Source organism: Puma concolor, chromosome D4 (assembly GCF_028749965.1).
Source record: "Puma concolor isolate L17-30 chromosome D4, mPumCon1.1.hap2, whole genome shotgun sequence".
NCBI lineage: Eukaryota > Metazoa > Chordata > Mammalia > Carnivora > Felidae > Puma > Puma concolor.
In genome coordinates this window covers 80828011-80851282 of record NC_141679.1, presented here as the reverse complement: position 1 = coordinate 80851282, position 23272 = coordinate 80828011, and the positions used below count along the sequence as shown (strand labels likewise).

Below are 23272 nucleotides of genomic sequence, written 5' to 3'. Positions count from 1 at the left end.
ATCTTTGCAAACCACTTCTGGCAATACATTTTATGAGCCAAAATATGTTTCTATCCCTTGATCCAGGAATCCTCCTCCTCTTGGATTATTTATAATAAAATAAATTTCCAAAAGTGGGTAGGGAGAGGGGGAGTTCATACACAAAGATCTCCTGTGCGGGATTAATTATTCATTTGATAAATATTTATTGAGTTCCTCCTGTGTGCCAGACACAGTTCTAGATGGTGGAACCAAGATAAACAAGGTCCCTGCTCTCCTAGGAATGACATTTTAACTGTGGAAAAAGACAATAAATACCTACATAAATGAGAAAAATAATCTATTTACAAAATTCTCTGCAGAGAATTAAAATAAAGGTCTGTGGTAGAGAATAACTCGGTGGCTGCTTTTGATTAGGCGGCCAGGGATGGTCTCTTAAATGTCACTAGATAAGATGACCTTTAAGCTGAGATTCTCAGGACAGGAAGGGGCAGCCATCTGAAGGTTCAGAAGAGAGTATTCCAGAAAAGGAGGCCAGTGTTCCAGGGAACTGCAAGAAAGCTGATCAAAGAAAGCAAGTGATCCAAAATGAGTTCGGAGGAGGGGAAAGGGCCAGATCAACAGGATGTTGCAAGCACGGGTGAGGTGTTTGAACTTTGTTCAGTAGATAATAAATACTAAGCAAGGGCATGAGACCAGATTGTGGATGAGAAAGGGGCAGTTAGGAGCTCTTGCCGCTGTTCCCGTGAAAAGGGATCGTAGCTTGAACCGGCATGGTGGAAACGGAGAAGAAGAGAAGTTGATGGATTTGCGATATTTTTGGAGGCAGGGCTAGAAGGGTTTGTAGAAGGAATTGGGATGGGGTGATGAAGGCAGAGAAGTCAGGATTACTCATGGATCCTCGACTTGAGCTGCCACAGGTACCAATTATACCGTTGGGAAGACGGGAGAAGATCAAAATTTGGGAAATGAGAAGGGAAGACGTTATGGGTTGAACTGTGTCCCCCTCAAAAAGCTATGTTGAGGGGCACCTGGGTGGCTCATTTGGTTGAGTGTCTGACTTCTGGTCAGGTCATGATCTCATGGTTCGCGAGTTTGAGCCCCACATCGGGCTCTCTGCTGTCAGTGTGGAGCCCGCTTCGGATCCTCTGTCCCCCACCTCTCTGTCCCTCCCCTGCTCGCTCACTCTCTCTCTCAAAAATGAATAAACATTAAAAAAAAGAGAGAGAGAGAGATGTTGAAATCCTAACCCCCAGCACCACAGAACGTTACCTTATTTGGAAATCGGGTTATTGCAGATGTAACTAGTCAGGGTAAGATGAGGTCCTGCTGGAGTAGGGTAGGCCCTTTCTCCAACATGCCTGGCCTCCTTATAAGAAGAGAGAAATTCAGACACAGAGACAGAGACACACAGAAAGGAGAAGAGCATGCAGAGACCCTGACACTTGAGGAGAGCCAGCCACATGAGGAGGGGGCAGAGATTGGAGTGAGGCATCTATAAGTCAAGGGATGTCATGAACTGCCAGCTGGTCATCAGTGGACAGGAAAAGGCAAAGCAAAGGTCCCCCCTCAGAGCCCTCGGGAGGAACCAATCCCGCCGAGACCTTGATTTCAGACTTCTCATCTCCGGAACTGCAGGAGAACACATTTTTGTTGTCTTAAGCCATCCAGTTTGTGATACTTGGCTATGGCCCTAGGAAACCATACAGAAGAGAAGTAGGATTTCTGCTTGTTATGTTTACACGAGAAGCCTTTTAGACGCCCACGTGGAGTCACTCAGTAGCCATGGGATATACGCGTCTAAGGCTGTGGTCTGTAAAGTAAGGCACCGGCCTTTATACTTTATAGGATATAGCTATATATATATATATATATATATATATATATATATATATATGTACTTTATACGATAGAGCTACATGACATACAAAGTGATGTCCTAGAAAGGGAGAAACGATTATATAAATGATGGCATACACATTCTATGAAATGGTAGGTCGCCTCTGAAAGAGAATCATTCTAAAGATAGGTAGGAACCTGGAAAATGCTTATGATACTGTTACGCACACAGAGCCGGCGACTGCCATTACGTAACGGCCATCTGCGTGCGGATGAGAAGTGTCGAATTGTCTGATTCAGAGTGTCTACCACAGGCCAAGCATTGTGGCAGCATCAAAGGTTAGACTTGGCAAGGGGCGCCTAGGTGGCTCATTTGGTTAAGCATCAGACTTCAGCTCAGGGCATGATCTTGAAGTCCGTGAGTTCGAGCCCCACATCGGACTCTGTGCTGACAGCTCGGAGCCTGGAGCCCGCTTCAGATTCTGGGTCTCCCTCTCTCTCTGCCCCTCCCCCGCTCATGCTCTGTCTCTCTCTGTCTCAAAAAATAAATAAACGTTAAAAAATTTAAAAAAAAAAAAAAAAAGGATAGATTTGGTGAAACCTCCAGTAAGCCACTCTCTGTGAGCACACCTATGCTGGAACTCTCACCACACACCGAGTGTCCTGATGGCTTATCCGTGTCCCGTCATCGCTATGTGAGCTCCTTGAGGACCGGGGCTCCTCTCTGTATCCCGAAGCACAAGACCTGGCACAGGGCAGATATAAACTGAAGGCTGTTACATTTACTAGAACAGGAGAATCAGAATTTGATTGTCATACAGGAACGTGCAGCAAAGGAAAATAGATACCGAGTCTGTTGGCCTGTGGACATGAGGCTCCTTAAAATCTCCCTCAAGGTAGGGATCTGAAGCCTGAAGCCCAGCTCAACGTTTAGTGCCTGTTAAGTGACTTTATCTAGGGGGAGCACGGCGACTTAACTGCTTTGGAAGAAGTGATAGAAGCAAACGCTGGTGAGTAGAAAAATATAACCGAAGAAGACATCCCACTTTACAATAGCAAAGAGAATCAATCCATTGAGTAAGTAAGACTCACAGTGTATAATCATAAATCAACTTAATTTCATTTCCCAGCCCCCCAAAGGAGGGTCGCCCTTTCTCTGCCCTTCAATGAGACTTCAAGCATCCTCCAACCTGTCTGCCACTCCCAGGAAATGAAAAGTCCAGTGACCACTTCAATCACCAAACAAACGCTATTCCTAAATGAGATGCTCAGTCCCAGACAAAAGCAAAATCCCAAATTTGATTTAAAATTCTGCCTTTTAGGGGCGCCTGGGTGGCTCAGTCGGTTAAGCGTCCGACTTCGGCTCAGGTCATGATCTCGAGGTCCGTGAGTTCGAGTCCCGCATCGGGCTCTGTGCTGACAGCTTGGAGCTTGGAGTCTGGAGTCTGCTTCGGATTCTGTGTCTCCTTCTCTCTCTGCCCCTCCCCTGCTCATGCTCTGTCTCTGTATCTCTCTCTCTCTCTCAAAACTAAATAAACACTTAAAAAAAAAAAAAAAAAAGAGCTCTTACCTGACCAACACTATCATAAGATGGCTTTAAAGCTAACTCTTGTGTGGACACATCCATGGACTTTTCAGACACTTGCCCCACAAGCCCTGAGGACCTCTCACCCTAATGTGGGCATGGCACCACCTTGTATCCCATTGTTCACTCCTCCTGCGACCTAAAAATCCAGAGGTAACTTCAGCTCATGCCCCCCGTTAGACACACTTAACAGGCCTTCACATCAGTTCTTCCAATGCATGGCTCACTTCTAGTCCCTGGGAACAGCATCCTTTGCACAAACCATCTTGGGGCATTCAGGCCGATCTGACAGTGCCCCCTCCCCTTTGTCTTGTTTGCCTAAGATGGTACCCATCTATCATCCCTTGAATCTTTTTTTAATGTTTTTTTTGTTGTTTTTTTTTTGTTTTTTTTTGAGACAGAGAGATACAGCTGAGCAGGAGAGAGGCAGAGAGAGAGGGAGACCCAGAATCTGAAGCAGGCTCCAGGCTCCGAGCTGTCAGCACAGAGCCCGACGCGGGGCTCGAACTCACGAACCGTGAGGTCATGACCTGAGCCGAGGTCGGATGTTTTAACCCACTGAGCCACCCAGGCGCCCCTCTCATCCTTCTGATTTCTATGGTGGCTGTGAGATGCCAGTCCCCCTGTCTCCCCGTCTCAAACTACCATAGACACATATTAAGCTTTCTGAGTAGACTCCAGGGAACATCTGTCTCTCTCCGTCCTTCCCTGTCTCTTTCAGTATAATTAACATACAATATTATATTAGTTTCAGGTGCAAAGAAGCCCCTCTTTCTTGACTTGAGAAAGGGGGCCACACAAGAGCTCACTCCAACACAAAATTTGCTCAGCTCTAATCTAAAGGCAGCCCCAAGGGTCTCGGGGCTTTTGCCATTACACCATACCGCTAAGTAGTACGAAGGACACACACACACGCGCGCTCACGCAGGGGAATCAAAGGTGCCTCCACCACTGTTTCTCAAGAGTTCCGGTCTCTGAGGAGAACTGGCACATGTATCCGTAAGGCCAGCCCGAGGCAGCATAGTCCCTGCTGGACGCAGTAGAGAAGGTTCCATGGAGAAGGCAGCCTCTTTCAGAGGGGGGGAACTGTGTGGACACACGCCCAGTGGTGGAATCGAGGAGGAGTGTATAGATTACCACTAAGTAGTTTGTTTAAACGGGACAAGTGAAAGATAAGGCCGAGCCAGACCCGACATGAACAAGACACGGGGTTTGGATCTTTGTCTGCAGGAAGTCAGTCCTGAAGGTTTCCAACGGGGCAGCAAGATGGAGGGCGGGTTGAGAAAGGCAGTGACTAATTCTTGGTGAAATGTGTTCTTCATTTCCTTGAGTCATTAACCAGGGTCCCATTAAGAAGAAAAACAAAACAAAAACCTTCCAGGACTTGCTTTCTTTTCCAGGAAAACCCTTGCCCCTTGGATCTTCTCCTGAGTTCAGTTTATAAAGACACCCAATCCTCTTTTTACTCTTAGTTAAGGGGTCTTGGCGCAGCTGCTTGTCCCAGGACCCTCCTTCCAGCCCTGGGGCCCTCAGCCTCAAGCCTGACGGAGCTGCCCAGCCCATTGCCCCGGGGCCCCCCAAGCTGCCCTCTGCGAGAGGCCTAGGGGAGGGCCGTCCTTTCTGAGCAGAAGGGCCATAAAAACCTTGTGTCCATGAGCCCAACCGCAAAATCTTCACCCTGGGCCCACTGAAGCCAAATGGGAAAAACCTAGAAGCCTGCAAAGCCAAGAAAACAGCAGGTTCGGATTCAAACCCCAGCTTTGCCGATCTCGAGACCGCCCTCAGCCTCTATGCGTTAACCTGTAAAATGGAGACAAAACCACTTACGTCAGCAACGAGGCTGCTGCGACAATTAAGCGAGAGAGACCTTGTCCACACAGCTACCACAGAGCCGACGCTCAGAGAATGTCACTCCTGCTCCTTCCCCCAACCTCCCTCCGTGTCTTGATTTCCTTGCCAATTAAATGTGATGGGGAGTCAAGGAAAAAGTGGAACCTGACCAAGTTCCCAGACCTCTGCCTTCTGCCCCACACAGAGGCCAGCGAGAGCAGAGAGCTTTTTCTGCCATGTTGGAGCTCTGGAAGCTCTTTCTTCTTCTTCTTCTTTTTTTTTTTTTTTTTAGTTTATTTTATTTTTAAATTTTTTTTTTCAACGTTTCATTTATTTTTTGGGACAGAGAGAGACAAAGCATGAATGGGGGAGGGGCAGAGAGAGAGGGAGACACAGAATCGGAAACAGGCTCCAGGCTCTGAGCCATCAGCCCAGAGCCTGACGCGGGGCTCGAACTCACGGACTGCGAGATCGTGACCTGGCTGAAGTCGGACGCTTAACCGACTGCGCCACCCAGGCGCCCCTAGTTTATTTTATTTTTAAATATAACTTATCGTCAGGTTGGCTAACATACATCGTATACGGTGTGCTCTTAGTTTCGGGGGTAGATTCCCGTGATTCATCGCTTACATACAACACCCAGTGCTTGTCCCACAAGTGCCCTCCTCAGTGCCCATCACCCATTTTCCCCTCCCACAGCCCCCCCCCCATCAACCCTCAGTTTGTTCTCTGCATTTAAGAGTCTCTTAGAGGTTTGCCTCCCTCTCTGAAACTATTTTTCCCCTCCCCTTCCCCGATGGTCTTCTGTTAAGTTTAAAATCACAAAGCCACTTAGTCGTAGCACACATTGGCACATACTTGGAAAGAGCCTACCTTCCCCAACCTCACCCCATTACCACCGCCTGACTCAGTTTCCCCCTCTGTAAAGTGATTGCATCTGAGACAGGTCCCGTCTTTCCCCCTCTGCAACTGCCCACTGGGTTGGGAGGACCGAGCCCGGCAGAGGGCGTGCTGAGCGTAACCTCTTGGCCAAGGCCCTGGGGAGAGGCGTCCAGCCAAGGAAAATTCTAGTGGAAAAAACGAAGAAAGGATTCCAGGTTTATGAGTCCCAGACTTTGAAAAACAAAACTGCTGAGTTGTCTCCTGAGTTAGGGAAAAAGAACACCACGGCCGCCTTGAGATTTCCAGGAAACGATTTGTGAAGGTTTTGGGCGAGGCTGGCAGGGGGGCTCAGGGAGGCCCAGCTCGGTTGGATGCCCTGGGAGGTGGGGGACGGGGGCAGGGGGGTGTTCCCGTGGGAGGCTGAGTGTCCAGGTGTTCCTGGGCATGGTAGAGTTAGGTGACTCTACGTGGGTTCATAGGGACTGTCTATGCACACTTGTCTGTTTGCCTGAGGACAGCCCCCCCAACCAAGTATTTATTGAGCACTTTCTATGTTCCACTGTGCCCTGTGCTAGGGGATGGGGATGCAGCGACAGATGAGACACAGTCCCTGAGCGCAAGGAGCTGAGTTTAGCAAGGGATGCAAATCAGCAGGCTTTCAGTTGGGAGTACAGGCACCTGGGAGGCGGTTTGGGTGGCCATTCACTAGCTTTGTGGTCTGCAGCCCAGGGTGCAAGCCCAGCCACACGCTAGCTACTTGACTTTGGAGATGACACTCGGTCTCCTTAGCTGGAAAGTTAACAGACTACGATGACGTCGTAGGAGATAGCGAGTGTATGTAAACGTCTGATGACTTCTCTCCATCACGTGCCTGCAAGGTCTGCACCTGGGTAAGTACGCAGTTCGTGCAAAGTCTGGGTGAGCTCTGGGCAGGGCTTGCCTGCCTAGGTCACGTGTGTGCCAGGCTCCATCAGGGGGTGCAAATAGGAGCCCACAGTTTGTGGGGACGCTCGTCCAGTTTGGATTTGTGTTTCGGCTCACGGAGCGTTCTAAAAATCAGGACGTTCTGCATAAAAATCCAGATTTCCAGTTTTTCTTCAAACCTCGGAAGACCCGGCCATCCTGCAAGCCTGCCACGGTCTCTGCTTCCCATGGATGCGTCCTTCCCAGGAGCACCCTTGCTCCTGGCTGGTCTCCAGGTCTGTCCTTGGAGGGATTCCAAGCTGGTTCAGGAGGGCTTGTGTGCAGACATGTTCTCTCTGAAAGGAGAAGCAATACTGGGCAGAGGCTGGTGCCAGGGCCCGAGCCTCCCCGGGCAGCTCCAGCTGCAGGCATCAGAGGGGCAGAGAGGCCGGCGGACCCTACCCAAGGCTCAGGCTGTGTGGCCGGACACTGGTTACCAACAATAGTACCCGAGGATGGCAGCCAGAAAGAATGGCTTTTCTGGCCTATTCGATTTTTACATTTCCAAAATGCGTCAGTTACAGCTCCCAAATGATTAAGACAACGCTCTCCCCCAGAAAGTGTTGCTGAATGTATATACTATGGTTCTTTTTAAATGAGCAAATACGGGACACCTGGCTGGCTCAGTCAGTCAGTAGGGCATGTGACTTTTGATCTGGGGGTTGTGAGTTCAAGCCCCACGTTGGGTATAGAGCCCACTTTAATTTTTTTTTAATGTTTATTTATTTTTAAGAGACAGGGAGCTACAGTGTGAGAGGGGAAGGGTCAGAGAGAGGGAGATACAGAATCCGAAGCAGGCTCTGGGCTGTCAGCACAGAGCCCATCGCGGGGCTTGAACTCACAAACCATGAGATCATGACCTGAGCCGAAGTCAGATGCTTAACCGACTGAGCCACCCAGGCGCCCTGAGCTCACTTTAAAAATAAATAAATAATAGGGGCTTCTGGGTGGCTCGGTCGGTTAAGCATCCGACTCTTGATTTCAGCTCAGGTCGTGATCTCAAGGTTCGAGAGTTCAAGCCCCGCATCGGCCTCTGTGCTGACACTCGGGAGCCTGCTCAGGATTCTCTCTTTTCTTCTCTCTGCCCCTCCCTTGCTTGCTCTCTCTCTCAAAATAAATAAATAAACCTAAAAAAATAAATAATAAAATAAAATGAGCAAAGAGGCTCATGGTTTAAGCTAAAAGTGTATTTGTTAAAATTCACGCTGGGAACCTACAGGTGTGAATGGTAGGACGGATGTCTTCCTACTATCCCTGGATCCTCTTAAGATGGAAAATAAATCCCTCATAACAGATAGTTACCGGGCCCCCACTGTGTGCAACATGCAGGCTGGAACAAGACAGGACGGGGTATTACTGAGACATCTTGGGACAAAAGAGCACCAGAACATAGAGGAAGACCCCTCTGGACCTGTGACTTGCTGTGCAAGCTCGTTCCCCTCCCTGGGCCCCCATTTTCCCTTGTGTAAGATAGTAAGGTCAGAAGAGATGAACAAATACCAACCCCACACTCACAACCCTCCCCAGCCCCGAGCTTGGGCATTGTTTTCTTATTTCGACGGAGTACTAGCTATAGCCGTGATTCTTAGCCTCTTACTCCCCATCCCACATTCTTGCTGCCAAGTCTTGGCTTGTGCTGGGAATTCATCTGGCTCGAGCTCTGAAAGAAATTCATCAGAGGAGGTTTTTCACATTGTTTTCTCTTATTAAAAAAAAAAAAAAAAAAAAAAAGTCTGGAGTCCGAAAAGACGAGGCATCCGGTGGAAGCTTCCAGCATCCGTTATAGAGGTGGTCCTGGTCCAGGTGGGGAGAGGAGCCCCTTCTCCAGCACCAGGGCGTGAGTGGCTAAAGGGTTTGCCCTGAAGGATTCCTCTGAGGTCATTCTCCCAGTTCACAGATGGGGGAAAATGAGGCCCAAGGGTGGATGGGACTTTCCCCACAGTCCTGAATCCTAAGCAAAAGCTCTCCCCACTGCCTGATTTTTCTCTCTCAGGCTGAGTCCTCAGGACGGAGTGGGATATGCCCCTCCTCAGCCTGAGGTTGACTGCCGTTGAGCTAAAACATCCAGTTTTCTTGTTTTGCACCAGCCGAGAGCCTGGGAAACCCAATCTCTCAAAAGTATGTGTAAAGGCACAGCAGTGTGTCTGTAGCCCAGGAAAAGGCCTTGGAGGCCCGGGGCGTCCACCTTTAGGAGAGTCTTGATGGCCAGATCCCACGAAAGAAGGAATTTAACACACGTAAAACCAAGCTTTTAGAGCAGGGTACACAGGTGACCAGAGACAGTGAAGAGAGGGAGTAGGTGACTAGTATTAATCCAAAGATGTTTGCCTTCCTCATTATTGGCCTCTTAGGAGCCTGTCCTTATCAAAGGGTCCATCGGTCAAGCTCTTTGCCTAAACCACGTCGCTATCCCCATGAGTATCACTGGCATTTGTGTCATAAATTGAAATCCCCATTGCAGTTTCAAAGTGGCCAGTCCCACAAATAATTGGGAACCCCCTAGGGACAGCTGTGAGGCCTGCAATTCAAGGAACTTCAGAGGCACTTTGTTCCTGACCTTACAATCTGAAACTCTGTGGAGAGTGGAAAACTCACCATTTTAAGATGGTGAAAATCGCCAGACTTAAAAACTCCCTTCCACAAACAACTCCAGATTTCTTATCAAATTTTTGCTACCTCTGTCATCACAACACCCTAAAAACGGCCAAGTCTAAGATACTGAAATGTGTTCTGATGATGCATCATTAACGATGCTCGCCTTCCCTGAAAATGTGCACGGATCGTGTGTTGCACAGTAGTCCCCATGCAACAAATGTTTATCGAACGCCTCCCATGTGCCAGGCACTGTGCTAAGCCGACAACAATAATGAAGAAATCAAATACAATCCTACTTTCATGCATCTAATTTCCTATATTCCCATAACTCCTATACTCTAATGGGGCCACAAGAAAAAAAAAAAACTTGTAAATAGGCACATGTTGTAAATTGCCTATTATATTATTCTTACGGAGTAGGAATTATAGTGTATTATAATTTTTATATTACTATAAAAATTACATGTATTATAATTATTTTTATATTATTATTAAAAATATTAAAAATTATATGTATTATTTTTATGTTATTATAAAAATTATATGTATTATAATTATTATAGTGTATTATAATTTTCCTACAGAGTGTTAACGGAGGCTGAGGGAAGGAAACTCGGGGGACATTTTTCGTCATCACACCAAAGCAGGGAGGCTAAAGTTTTCACAGAATCATTTGGTGTATTTCTTTATTTTGTCGCTGATGTCCTTTGTACAGAAGTCACCCCGGAGAAGTACGGAATTTGGGTGGAAGCACCCAATATAATTTGGTCTCCTCCTCTCCTAGGTGACCGCTAGCCTGTAATCATCTGTTTAATTACATTTCCTGGCGCAGGAATCAGCAGTTCTCAGAGGGGATTAAGATAATGCTAACGGGAAAGCTGTTCACTAACTGTTTTTACTAAACACAGGCTGTGAATACGAGGAACAAGGCAGGTTACTGGCAACGAAAAGAAGGAATATAAGGGAAAAATCGGGAGCCGTCAGTATTTCGAAGCAGAGGGAGGATAGCCCATCCTGGACTCCACATTTTAAGGGTTGTTGACAAATAGCAGCATGCCCAGTTGGCTGTCATTCGCTGACTGGATTCACGCAGTTGGTTCATGTACATCCAGATGGTAGCCATGATGGGCTAGGAGCCATGTCTGTGTCATTCACAGCGGTAGAGTGGGGCCTTGCTTATGGCCTAACACCATGTAAATGTTCAGTAAATACACGCAGGGTGAGGTCATTGAAAATGTCTGCAGCAACTGTGACGCACCTTCTATCCTCCCCCAGAATGGGCTCTCTGAGTTCCTTCTCCTCTACCAGCCCGCCCTCAGGAAGATCCCCCCTGACCTTTAAATGGATCACCATGACTCAGCTCCTCTCCTCTCCCCGAAGAAGACATTAAGGTGTCTCTTGTTAAAGAAATGTCCAGAATTAAGGGGCTGGAGGGTGAGCTGCCATATTGGTCTGGATCAAGGAGTCGGGTGGCCCCACCTCACGCACCTGTACCCTAGACCTGGATTCTGTAAACTAAAAATCGTGGTGTGCAAAGGATCCCTGAGGGTATCTGTTCCCCTCTTGTCACTGTCATCATTTTTACCCTAACCACAGACCCCAATCCTCCAGATGCTTAGGCTGACACCTGATCCTGCCTTCCCCCAGAAGGCTGATGACCCAGTCCAGGGGAACGTCTCCCTTCCTCTAATGCCCTGGGTCACCAGCAGCTGAACTCCATAGCGCATGTAAAGTCACGGTTGTCAGAGTTCAGGGTGAACGGCCTGGGACAGCTGAGGCAAGTCAGACCGGGAGAGAATCCCGGTTTCCACATGTGGGACCTGAGAACATCTCATTAGGTCCATGATTTTCCAACGTTTTTTTTTTTTTTTTTTTTTTTTTTTTGGGACAGAGAGAGACAGAGCATGAATGGGGGAGGGGCAGAGAGAGAGGGAGACACAGAATCGGAAACAGGCTCCAGGCTCCGAGCCATCAGCCCAGAGCCCGATGAGGGGCTCGAACTCACAGACCGCGAGATCGTGACCTGGCTGAAGTCGGACGCTTAACCGACTGCGCCACCCAGGCGCCCCGGTCCATGATTTTCTAAAGCACATCCCCAGAGCCCAGAGGTCAGGCTAGGGAGGACAGAAGGCCAGTGCACAGGCTCCGGGCCACCTGCTCTGTTTGACACAGTCTCTGCTCCTTGCATTTTTATCTATTTGGGTTCCATGAGAGAAAGCATTCAAAGACACAGTCCTACAGCTAATACGAAGTTTGAAAAAACCCAACCCATTCTATGGTCTTTAAGGTTATTTTCCACTATTAAAAAAAAAAAAAATCTATGAACTATTTTTTTTTGGACTATGACTTAAGCATTCATTTATTTATCCCAAACAACTGGTTAGAGGCGAGGAAAAACCAAATGGAACGCAAGTCTGACTTCTAATCCAGTGCTCTTTCCAGTATATACATATATCCTCCAGTATATCGCTTAGAGATTTCGGGTGGGGGCAGAGAGAGGGAAGATTACAGTCCCTTTTCTCCCAGTACCAAGTTGTCAGAGCGTGGTCAGCTTTTACCGTTTTTCTATTCTCCATCTTGGAAGGGATTAAAAATCTCTGCTCTAGGAAATAGGGCAGGCCAGGAGGTGGTCGGACACGTAAGGGGCTTGTCACATGTGCTCGAACAGTGCAGCACGGCTCACAAAACTTTAATTACCCAGCGTCCTTCTGATCGTTCAGCACATAGCTCCTTTCAGGAGCCACAAGCTCAAAAGGCTAGGAGCACAGGAGGGCAACTTCAATATCAAGAGCCTGGTGGCTGAAGGTTTGGGGCAGAAGCGGAGGATGGAAGTCTTTTGGTGCCTCTTAGAACGAACCCAGCAGATACAGATGTGAAAGGAACCGCTGAGGCTCAAACCCTCCCTACTTCCCTTCTCTTTCTTGTTCCTCAGTCGCGGCCTCACGCTCAGACCACCAGATCTTAGGGCTTAGCCAGACGGACTACATTTCTTTTTAAACTTATTTTTAGAAAAAAAAAAATTTTTTTTTTCTCTACCGGGTAGAGATGAGTGGTCTCCAAAAGGTTTCATTTCCTTTCTGAGTCAGATTCAGCCTCATGGGGCTTGGCTTTCAATTTCTTCAGCCTCGCCATTCCCCGAGCACTCAGAGGTCCTCTGGTGAGTCCCCCTCAATTTCAAGAGCCCCCCAGAATAAGCCAAATGACTACAGATAAGTTTTTGGTACTTTCCAAAATTAAACTATTTCCCTTGGTGAATTTCCACCAAATGAGCTCATTAATTTGAAAACAGGAAGTGACACATGAAGAGAGTGAGGTCAGGCTGCTGGTGCACTTACACTGCTTTGTTTTGGGGGGCGGAGAGGTGGTTGGGAGAGAGGTGGGACCAGAGAATGGCTTTCACAGGTCCCAAATCCTTCCCGGATTGGACTGAGTCGGGAATCGGTTTTTTTAATTTAGAAACATTTTTTAATGTTTATTTATTTTTGAGAGAGAGACAGAGACAGAGCACGAGTGCCGGAGGGAGAGAGAGAGAGAGAGAGAGAAGAGAGAGAGGGAGACACAGAATCCGAAGCAGGCTCCAGGCTCCAAGCTGTCAGGATAGAGCCCGGCTGGGGGCTTGAACTCACAAACGTGAGATCGTGACCCAAGCTGAAGTCGGAGGCTTAACCAACGGAACCACCCAAATGCCCCGAATCAATGAGTTTTTAAACCAGAGATGCAAAACTCAATCCTTTCCTCTCAGGATTGAAAGACCCTCCAGAGGACACCACTGGTCAAACTTCCCACAGACTGCCACTATTAGAAGCCCCTGAGACCCTCTGCTTGAGCAGGTGTGTCCCCTCCAGGGAGGACCTGAAGGCTCGCCCTTCAGCAGCACAGCTCTCTGCCTGAAGCATCAGCTACTCCCTCAGAAGCTAGAAGAAGGTCTGCCCTTCTTAAGGAGGCTTAAACACATCTCAGGTTAAAATACTAAACCCTGGGCGTGGGGGGCGGGACCTGGGTGGACACAGGTGCTTAAGCATGAGTCTGATTTCAGCTCGGGTCACGACCCCAGGGTTGGGGAGATCGGTCGCCTCCAGCTCCAGGCTGAGGGTGGGTGCCTGCTTGGGATTCTCTCTCTCTCTCTCTCTCTCTCTCTCTCTCTCTCTGCCCCTCCCCCGCTCATTCTCCCCCCCCCCCCAATAAATAAATAAATAAATAAATAAATAAGCAAAGAAATATTAAATTTTTTTTTAATAAAAACACAGTTAAGTATCAGACCAAAAAAAAAAAAGAGATCCTGACACATAAAGAGAACTTACTAGATGTCTCTCCCAGTAACTAAAACCAAAGCAAACCAACCAAGTGGGCAGCCTCACTCCTCCCTCAGCTAACAGTCTTGCAGCTATCAGAGGCGTGATGAAGAAGGAGCCTTCGTCAAATTCATAAAACCGAAGGCCGTTCGTATCTCTTAAAAATTCCACTAAGTTCCGTAACGATTTTGACTGATGCACCCAAACGCACGGCGGGTAAGTGGCCTGGTGTGCGGGCGTATGTAGGTGAAACCAGACTCGGTGCCTTAAAACATCCAGTTTGGTCGCGTGCCTTCGGAACCGCTCTGCAGCATCTCTGCGGACCGCTGCGCGCCGAGCAGCCCGCAGCCGCGCGAGCCCCGGGCCCGGCTCCTGGCGCCAACCCAGGAGAGCCAAGCTTGGCGGTGTTGCTGCTGCTCGTCCCGTCCCCACGCGGGATTTCAGGCAAGCCGGCGGGGGGGGGCGGGCAGGGGGGCGAGTCCCAGGTGCGCATTCCTTTCCTCCGCGAATGCTTTTCTGAGTCCCGCATTTGTGCCAGGGGAGAAGGGCCGTGGCGGCGTGCCGGCGCCCCTTGGGGCAGATCCCGCCCCAAGCCTCAGTTTCCCCATCGGGGAGGCGCCCGCCCCGCCCCCGGGACGGCCGGGGGCGTCGGCGGGGGCCGCGGGGACCTGCCCCGGGCCTTCCCGGCTTCCGCCTCCCGGGCCACGTCCCCGGCGCCCCACCGGAAGCTCCCGCTGGGCGGCGGGGAGGCGACGGCGACGGCGGCGGCGGCGCCGAGGTTGGTTGCACTGCACCCCGCCCCCACCCCAGGCCACCCCGCCCCGGGGCTGCTGGCGGCCCCCGCCCCCGCGCTCCCCGGCCCGGGCCGCCCCGGCTCCCGCTGGCTCGGGCGGGGGACTCCCCAGGCGCAGGCCTCCCGGCGCGGCCCGTGACCTGGACGCCGCGGCTGCGGAACCCGCCCCCGGACTCCTACCCCAGCCCTTCCTGCGGGCAGCGGGGGCAGCCCCGGGGGTTCGCCCCCTCCTAGAAGAGTGGCGGGCGCCGCTCTGCTCTCGGCGCTGGGCACGCACCTGATGTGGCGGTGGCGAGGCGACAGTCACCTGCCCGGGGTCGGGAGGGATGCACGATTGAGGCTGGGGGGCACAGACAGGCAATCCGGCATCGGCCTCATGGAGCAGGGGGCTGTGGGGGACTCTATGGGATCGAAAAGCCGGGCGCCCAACCCCATCCTGGGGCCAGCCCACAGAGACCCAGGGGTCTGGTCAAGCGCGCCGGAAAGGGCAAGTGGACGGCTGGGAGGAGGGGGTGTATGCGGCGCGGAGAGACTCCAACCGTGCAGATCCCGCGGTGGAGCCACGGAGATGGGGCCAGTGGAGGTTCAGAGCAGAAGAGAAGGGGGGCAAGGAGAAGATAAGGACTGTCCGGAGAAGTGGGGGGGTGGGAGGTACACGGAGAGGGTGCGAAAGCCAAAGGAAGGAAGGGAATTTGAAAGGAGAAGCCACCAATGGTGTGAGGCGCTGGCCAGAGGGCAGGTTGGATAGCGGGGACAGGCCCCGGGCATTTGGTGACTCCAACATTGAGAATCTTGGGGAGATGGTTCCCGGAGATTCGAGTGAGGAATTCTCCATGGAGCCAGTCTTTTCCAGAAGTTCTGATAAAGTGAGGAGAGAGTGTCGAAGCAGGGGAGGACTTTGGGATAAGGGTGAAGAGCAGTTTAAAGCAGACCGTGTGGTTAAAGCACAGGCTCTGGGGTCAGGGGTCCCCGCACACTATCTGCGAGATCTTGGACAAGTCACTTAACCGGTTTGTGCCTCAGTTTCTGATCTGTAAAATGGGGATGATGATGATGATGATGATGGACAATGCCTGCCTGTTAAGGATCATGTGAAGATTAGCTGAGACAGTTAAAAGTACTTAACGTGGCCCTAAAATGCCGTACCGATCATTTTCCACTTTTATTATTGGAACAACTTGGGCATATTTTGATGTTCGTATGGAAGAGCTGGTGGAGAAGGAGGCATTGGAAGATGGAGAGGAGAGAAAGGGGACTAGGAGAAAGGGACCCAGAACTTGGATGGGAGATAAGATCCTGTCTGTGCCGAAGGAGGGGAAAGAAAGAATTGGTGGGGATGCAGGGAAGTTTGCAGGTTTGGGGTATGTGGTTAAGGGACTGCCTTTCTCTGAAGTAGGCCTCGAGGTCGTTTGCTGAGAGGGCCAGGCCATGGCTGGCCCTGGTGAGGAGGGAGGTCCCAGTTTACACGGCCGTGGTAGGGTACCATGCCCTTTGCCAGGAGCCCCAGTGTCGTTCCAGCGAAGAGGGGCAATTGAATTTTTCTGGGGTCAGAGGACAGCATCTGACCTGCCTTGCCCACTTACGAGGCTCAAGTAAAGTTGATGGGTGTGAAAACGCTATATAAGCAAAATTTACCATCTTAATTCTGTTCCCTGATCTTGAAGAGCTAGGAGCACAGTGGCCCTGAGTGGAACACCATGCCAAAGCCTTCCAAGCAGTCCCCTTGGGCCATGCACCACGCCAGGTTCCCACCCTTCACCTCATTCCGCCATCACACCAGACGGGGAAGGTGGAAACTATTATCCCCATTTCACAGATGCACAGACTGACATTCAGAGGAGTTAAAGGCCATGTCCCAGGACCCAAAGCTAGTAAATGGAAGACCCAGGATCCCAACTCCCATGTGTCAGACCTCAAAGCCTATGATTTGAAATCACTATGAAAGTTTGCAAAATCCAGCAGGATAGGAAGATGTGGATCTACCATCCAGTAGGTGAGAAAACAGGCTGGGATCTCTGCCCTCCATCCCAGCTCTGTAAGCACCACCATGTTGCCTTGTTTTTTGTCCCTCGCGCTTGGGTAAAAGAACACAGATCTTAGAGTCCCACAGACCTGTTGCTGATGCTCCGCTACTGGGGGCTTTGACTCTGGACCAGGCGTCTCGTTCCTCTGTGCCTATATGCGGCCAGTGGATTCTCAGCAGGTTGCTCTATGGAGTAGGAAGGAAAATGTTGCCCAGGATGCAGAAGACATACCAGGGACCATAGTTCCTACACAGCCATGGGTCTCCGTCCCACTTGGCCGCTGAGCCCAACTCCTGCGACCTAGTATTTATTTCGAGCTTTGTTCTCCTCAGAGCCAGGACGCGGTAGCGCCTGACCCAAGTATGTGGCCACCTATGACTTCCTGAGTGGGGCATTGCGGGGGGGGGGCCCAGATCATGGTCCCGAGGCCTAATTTCAAAGGAGCGGAGAGCCCTGTGTCATCACCGTGACTGACAAGGAATGCCACGGGCAGGGCCGGGGTATCAGAAGCCTCTCAGCTGCCTCCGGTGGCTTGGCCACCGGCTTCCAGAATCTCAGAGCCCAGAGGGGCCTTGGAGACAACCTGTTACGACTCTTTTTTTACAGATGAGGTTAAGAAGACCCACTGTGAGGAAGTGACTGTTACCTGAGACACTCGGGCCAGCGCACAGCTAAAGCGCCTGGAGCTTGCATTTTTGAACCAGCCTCCAGAACCCTGGGGATTTCCACTGGGGCGGTGAGCACCCTCACCGAGAATTCTAGGCTGCTTCAGGGTGCCAGGGAACACTGGCTGTGACCGCGCCACTGAAGTCCCCAGGAGGAGGAGGAGGAGGAGGAAGCCAGCAGGAAGCAGCCCAAGGTGCTCAGAGAGGGGAACTTTTGACTGCAGTTCCTGAAAATCTGCGGCACGGTTCTTTTTTCTCTCTGACTTGTTTTCTTTTCTCTCTCACTTTAAAGAATGACTGGACACTCCTAAAGCCTTCAGTCACCATCCAGGGGATTTTTTGCACCACAAAGGGTAATTCCTGCCCCATCCCTGCTGTGACTCAGCCGTGACGTTGAACCACACAAGCCAGCAAAAAGATAAAGTTGTCAGACTCCTGCTCACCAGAGAGAACTCACCTCTTCTCTCAGCACAGACTTTACAGGCCCGGTCCCCGCCCCAGAGGAGCGTAGACGGGCCCCCCAGGCCAGCCTGGGACCCCGGGATGGCCTCTGGCTCAGCCAGCAGCCCCCGCCCAGCCCCTGATGAGAACGAGTTTCCCTTTGGGTGGCCCCCCACCGCCTGCCCGGACCCACCAGAGCCCAGGGCCCTCTGCTGTGCTGCCTGTCTCTCTGAGAACGTGAGGTGAGGGGTCGGAGGAGCAAAGGGTGGGTGGGCAGGGAGGGACCCCTGACAGGAGGAGAGGGTGAGAGGAACCGATGGCTTTAGGCGGGTGACCACCTGGCCGGGCCTCAGTTTCCACACCCTTTCCATGCAGTCCATGCCACTGGCCCTTCTGACTGGTGGCGGAGAGAGAAGCAGGCACCGAAAGCTGTCCGCACCCGCGCAGAAGGCCACCCGGGGCGGGGGGCGGGGGGGGGGTGGGCTCTGCAGCCAGCGGGGCTACTTTCTGCCTGTGTGGCCTGTGCAAAGTGCCTAACATCTCGAAGCCTCAGCTTCTCCATCTGTAAAATGCCTGCAAAGCTCTTTTCTGCCTCCCGGGATTGGTACGAGGCCCAACCAACAATGCACAAGCCAGTTCTTGTCAGGATGAGCATAAGCTCCCATAGCAAATGACAAAGTGCCATAAAATACATCTCTTTCCACGATACCACCCACCTCCTTATATTTTGTGCTGGCCGTGCCTTTAAAGGGGAAGTAGGGGCGCCTGGGTGGCGCAGTCGGTTAAGCGTCCGACTTCAGCCAGGTCACGATCTCGCGGTCCGTGAGTTCGAGCCCCGTGTCAGGCTCTGGGCTGATGGCTCAGAGCCTGGAGCCTGTTTCCGATTCTGTGTCTCCCTCTCTCTCTGCCCCTCCCCCGTTCATGCTCTGTCTCTCTCTGTCCCAAAAATAAATAAACGTTGGAAAAAAAAAAATTTTAAAGGGGAAGCAGATGTCTATGTTTATACACATCTATATTTATCTATTTCTGTATAATATATTAGATTGTGTATATCCGCATATAAATACAGATACATGTATTTACATAGAATATACATTTTACATATGTATCAAGTACATATACATCATACATGCTGTATATAATATGTAAAAACGTGTATATTTGTAGTTACAATATAAATAATTCAGGTGTGACAATATGATCATCGACATCCCATCCGAGGCAACTATTATGCACCTGCTGTGTGCCAAGCACTGTTTCCTTGGCTCTTCCAAGAAGGCAGGAAAGGTGGATACCGTTATTGTCCTGTTTTACAGATGGGGACAATGAGGCCTAATGGAGAGATTAGGGCAGCCTGTCCCCGGTCAGCTTCCTGGCCAACGTGCTCCCAAACTGCCTTGCGCCAACGTGACCTTTGCTTGGGGCTTTGCCTGGGGAGGCTGTGAGGAGCGGAGAGGATGTGGCTGTGGAAAAGCCAGGCTGGGAATGGGGGGGGGAGGGCGGGGAGCAAAGCTTGACTGCTTTTACCATCAAGCTGATTTTGGGGGGGGTTCATCTCAGGCTTTTTGCAACGGGTCTGTTCTGCCCAGCTCCTGAATCGGTCTGCACTTGGCCAACTCATACGTCCCCGAGGCCTCGTTTTCCTCCCGTGTAAGGTGGGCCTGACCGGTGGCTCTCATTGTGGCTCAGAACCCCTCGGGAGCTTTCTCAAAGCACATAGATCCGTGTGTCATTGCTCTCAGAGTCTGATACCCACTCCTGGTTAGGAAACCCAGGCTGGTTGTTCTCTGAGGCCCCTTCTTATTCTGACTGTGCTCATCCAGAATTACTGAAAGTAAGAGACCCAAAGCCTAATAGAGGAAGCCGGGAAGAGCAAATATAACCACGCATCCACAAATCCCTACCGGAACCCCTGGGCTCAGGTATATTTTGGAATTCGGGACTTTTTCAGATTTTAGGAAAGGCAGTCAGTGCATTACTACGTAATTCTTCCAGCGGGGACGGGGACATGTTAATATTTCTGCCGTGAAACAGAAGGGCTCCCACTACGTGGGGTAGGTAAGGGTGATGATAGCCTCCAGTCGCTCCAGGGCAGGCGCAGCAGCTAACTGAGCTCACTGCGAACTATGGGAAGGTACCGGGTGCCCAGTACTTTTGAAGTTTGGGAATGGTGGGTCTGGGGCTGTGGACCTGCCTGCACGCTTACTGAAATCAGCTGCGGAACCGGGCACGGCCTGGGCGTTTGCAGCGACAAGGATGGAGGTTGGTGCCGGGAAGCCACGAATACTTCACTCAGCAGGCTTTGTTCATGTGTCCCCAGGAATGGTGAGGACCGGATGTGTCCAAAATGCAGAGGGGACGACCCCCAGTCTGTAAGCCCAGGAAGCCTTCTGTCTCAGGAGAAGGTACGTGGCACGGCCTGGAAAGAGTGTTTGTCCTTTTTTTTCCCTTTTGTCGAGGTTGAAGCCATTGGGCAGCGGCCCACAAAGTCTCTGGAAGATACCTGCCCCCTTGTCTGGAGTCTGGACTGCATCAGTTTGTAAGCAGTGGGCGGACTGACATTCACAGTGGCAAAGGGACTTACCCAAAGATACCTCGCCGATCTGTGACAGATTCAGGGCGAGGACACCAGTCTAGACCAGAGGTCTGCAAGCTACGGCCCATGGGCCACATCTAGCTTGCCACCTGTTTTTGTTTCTTTGTTTGTTTTTTGTGTGTCCCACAAGCTAAGAATGGCTTTTATGTTTCAAATGGTTTTAAGAAGCCAAAGGAATGGCATCTTGGGACACGTGAAAATTTTATGAAATTCAAATTTCTGTGTCCATAAATAAAGTTTTATTGGTTTGCAGCCACTACCTGCTCATTTATTTACGTATTGTGCGTGGCTGCTTTTGCCCTACAACAGTAGAGGTGAGTAGTTGCCACGGAGGCTTCAAAGTGCTAAATATTTGCCATCTGGCCCTTTATGGACAGGTGCATCACCTCTTGATCGAGACACTTCTTTCTGCCCCTGTATCCAGGGACAGGGAGAGGCATTCTCAGCTTCTGTCTCAAGTTCCGCTGTGCTTCTACGAACAAGAAATAGCACTGGACGTGTGAGGGGCCAAAGACACATTCTCAGGCACCGCAGTTTAGAACTCTGTCCCTACCAAGCTGGAAGAACCCTCACCCGGCATGTCTCCAGGGCAGATTCCCACATGCCGGCCGGATCTGGTCCAGTCCCCCCCGGTATATGACAAAGTGATAAGAATAAGGAAATCGTAGTGAGTTTGTGGGGTTGTTTTTTTTTTTTTTTAATTTTTTTTTTCAACGTTTATTTATTTTTGGGACAGAGAGAGACAGAGCGTGAACGGGGCAGAGAGAGAGGGAGACACAGATACGGAAACAGGCTCCAGGCTCCGAGCCATCAGCCCAGAGCCTGACGCGGGGCTCAAACTCACGGACCGCGAGATCGTGACCTGGCTGAAGTCGGACGCTTAACCGACTGCGCCACCCAGGCGCCCTGTTTTTTTTTTTTATATATAAAACTAGAATCTTTCCCACTTATAGAATCAACCTTTACCCTGGGATTATGCCCTCCCTGTACGTGTCTTTGTACAAATGAAATGAGAGTGATAATAGATGGTGGGATTTTTGATAAAGTGTTTACTTGGTAAAATTAAAAAAAAAAGTGGCAATGTTTATGTTAATCTTCTGGCTTAAAAAAACAAAACAAAACTTGTATTGGTCCCAAGCTGTAAGAACCATAGCTCTAAATCCACACCCCTGGTCTTACACGTAGGGCCCCAACACCCATTGGGGAGTCTCGGCGTGAAACGCCCTAGTGACCGGGGTCTCACCGTTCGGCCACCCTCTCTGTCTGCGAGATACCTGGCTTCTTTCAGCCCAAGTTCCCTCCTTGTCCTGAAACCACAGCCCAGCGGTCAGGAGCCTGGTGTCCAGGGATGTTGTAGACTCCGTGCGCGGCCAAGATAATGCCCGTGCCTGCTTCTCCATCTGTAAAACGAAGAAGCGAATTTGGCTTCTGCCACGCCTTTCCAGGACCTGTGATGTCCAGAGTACCTGTGTGGGCGTCTCTCCTTCCCTCCTGTGGAAGCCAGAGGCCGACAAGTCTCCACACCTTCCTCTCCCTTCTCCATCCTGGCCCCCTTCCTGCAGAGAGTTGGAGGAATTTCCTGCCCCCGACCAGAGCTGGTTTTGAGGGCCCCCCCCCGCATCCTTTCCTCAGCAGCCCCTCCCCTGCAGGCCCTCAAGGAAATCAGAGCGAGGACCCGATGCATTTTTCTAGAACTGTGCAGCTTGCAACACGGTATAAGAGCTAATTGGATGCACTGAGGCAGGCCTCCCCGTTGGGACGTGTTAGTGAGCTAACCCTGAGACCCCAGCAGACCCCTGGCTCTGCGGGGGACCCCCCACTCCACCCGCAAAGAGGAGGCCGTATGCCACATGCCTTCTGAGGCCCCTGCCTGCTTGAGTGCTCCAGGAAGATCGTTTCCAATTTGGTTTATGTTTGCCTCTTAACAAAATTAATACACACGCCTTGTAAAATCTCAGGTAATATAAGTAAGAGAGAGTTTAGATCTCTCCAGGGGCTTTAATTTCTCATCTTTGTGAATCGGACTGAGGGGGAGCCTGACACCCCGTAACCTTTAGTTGTGCCCTTTCCTTCTGTCCCAGCTCCCGAGGAACTTTAGGGGCTCCTGGCGTCCTGCAGGGCACAGTTTGAAGCTTGCCGCCTTAAATCCAGTGAAATGACTCTAATGGTGGAATGATAGGAACCATGACAGGCTTCCAGGTGGGAGCGGGTGCTGCCTGCGTGGGAGGCCTTTGCCTCTTGGGCGCAGGCAACGGCAGACCCCATCCCCACCCCCGCTTCCCTGCCTGAGGAGGTCGGCACTGCACCCCCAGTGGAAAGCTGGGGGCCAGCATGAGCCAGAAGTCTCACACCTGCACAAAGCCACGACTGGAAAGACCAGAGGTTCCTCTGACCCCTCCTGCCCCTGATGGGAACTTTGGGGGACTTTTGACCAAAGCAGCTGATTAGGAGTCAACACTTTGCATATGTGGTCATCCTGAAGTTTGTGCATCTGGGGAAACCTGGGAGATGGGGTGCAGGGTCCAGCCCAGAGGTGCCTGGCCTTGTGAACACTTTCCATGCCATCTGCTTATCGGCGTGTCCTTGTCTTCTGACTTCATTAGAGTAACATCTGTCCCAGAAATGCTCACGGCCACGGGTTGATCAGCTAACGTAAGACGCAGATATTAAAGGATCACCGTTGGCCTAGTTAGAGGCTGCATTCTTGCCTGGAATGACGTTCCTATAGAAGTGACCGTGAAATAGGGGGCAACGCAGTGGCTGGAAAATCACGTTCAATTCTGCCTGC

The 23272-nt window shown here is 50.9% G+C and overlaps 1 protein-coding gene across 8 annotated transcripts in view; it reads left to right on the top strand.

Moving 5' to 3' along the window:
- Nucleotides 1–6849: 6849 nt before the first annotated feature.
- The window catches only part of TRAF1 (TNF receptor associated factor 1), a 30377-nt gene continuing 13954 nt past the window's right edge, over nucleotides 6850–23272 (top strand). The window contains exons 1-4 of one of the 8 annotated variants that reach the window (XM_086683871.1): nucleotides 6850–7005; nucleotides 17389–17641; nucleotides 17740–18130; nucleotides 20209–20293. In XM_086683871.1, coding sequence (XP_086539997.1) covers nucleotides 17991–18130; nucleotides 20209–20293 — 225 coding nt within the window. In that variant the 5' untranslated portion in view covers nucleotides 6850–7005; nucleotides 17389–17641; nucleotides 17740–17990. Of the gene's footprint in view, nucleotides 7006–13885; nucleotides 14182–14567; nucleotides 14744–14822; nucleotides 16752–17388; nucleotides 17642–17739; nucleotides 18131–18883; nucleotides 19811–20208; nucleotides 20294–23272 lie in introns of those variants that run through there. The other 7 variants (XM_086683869.1, XM_086683872.1, XM_086683867.1 and 4 more) reach the window with 7 other exon arrangements.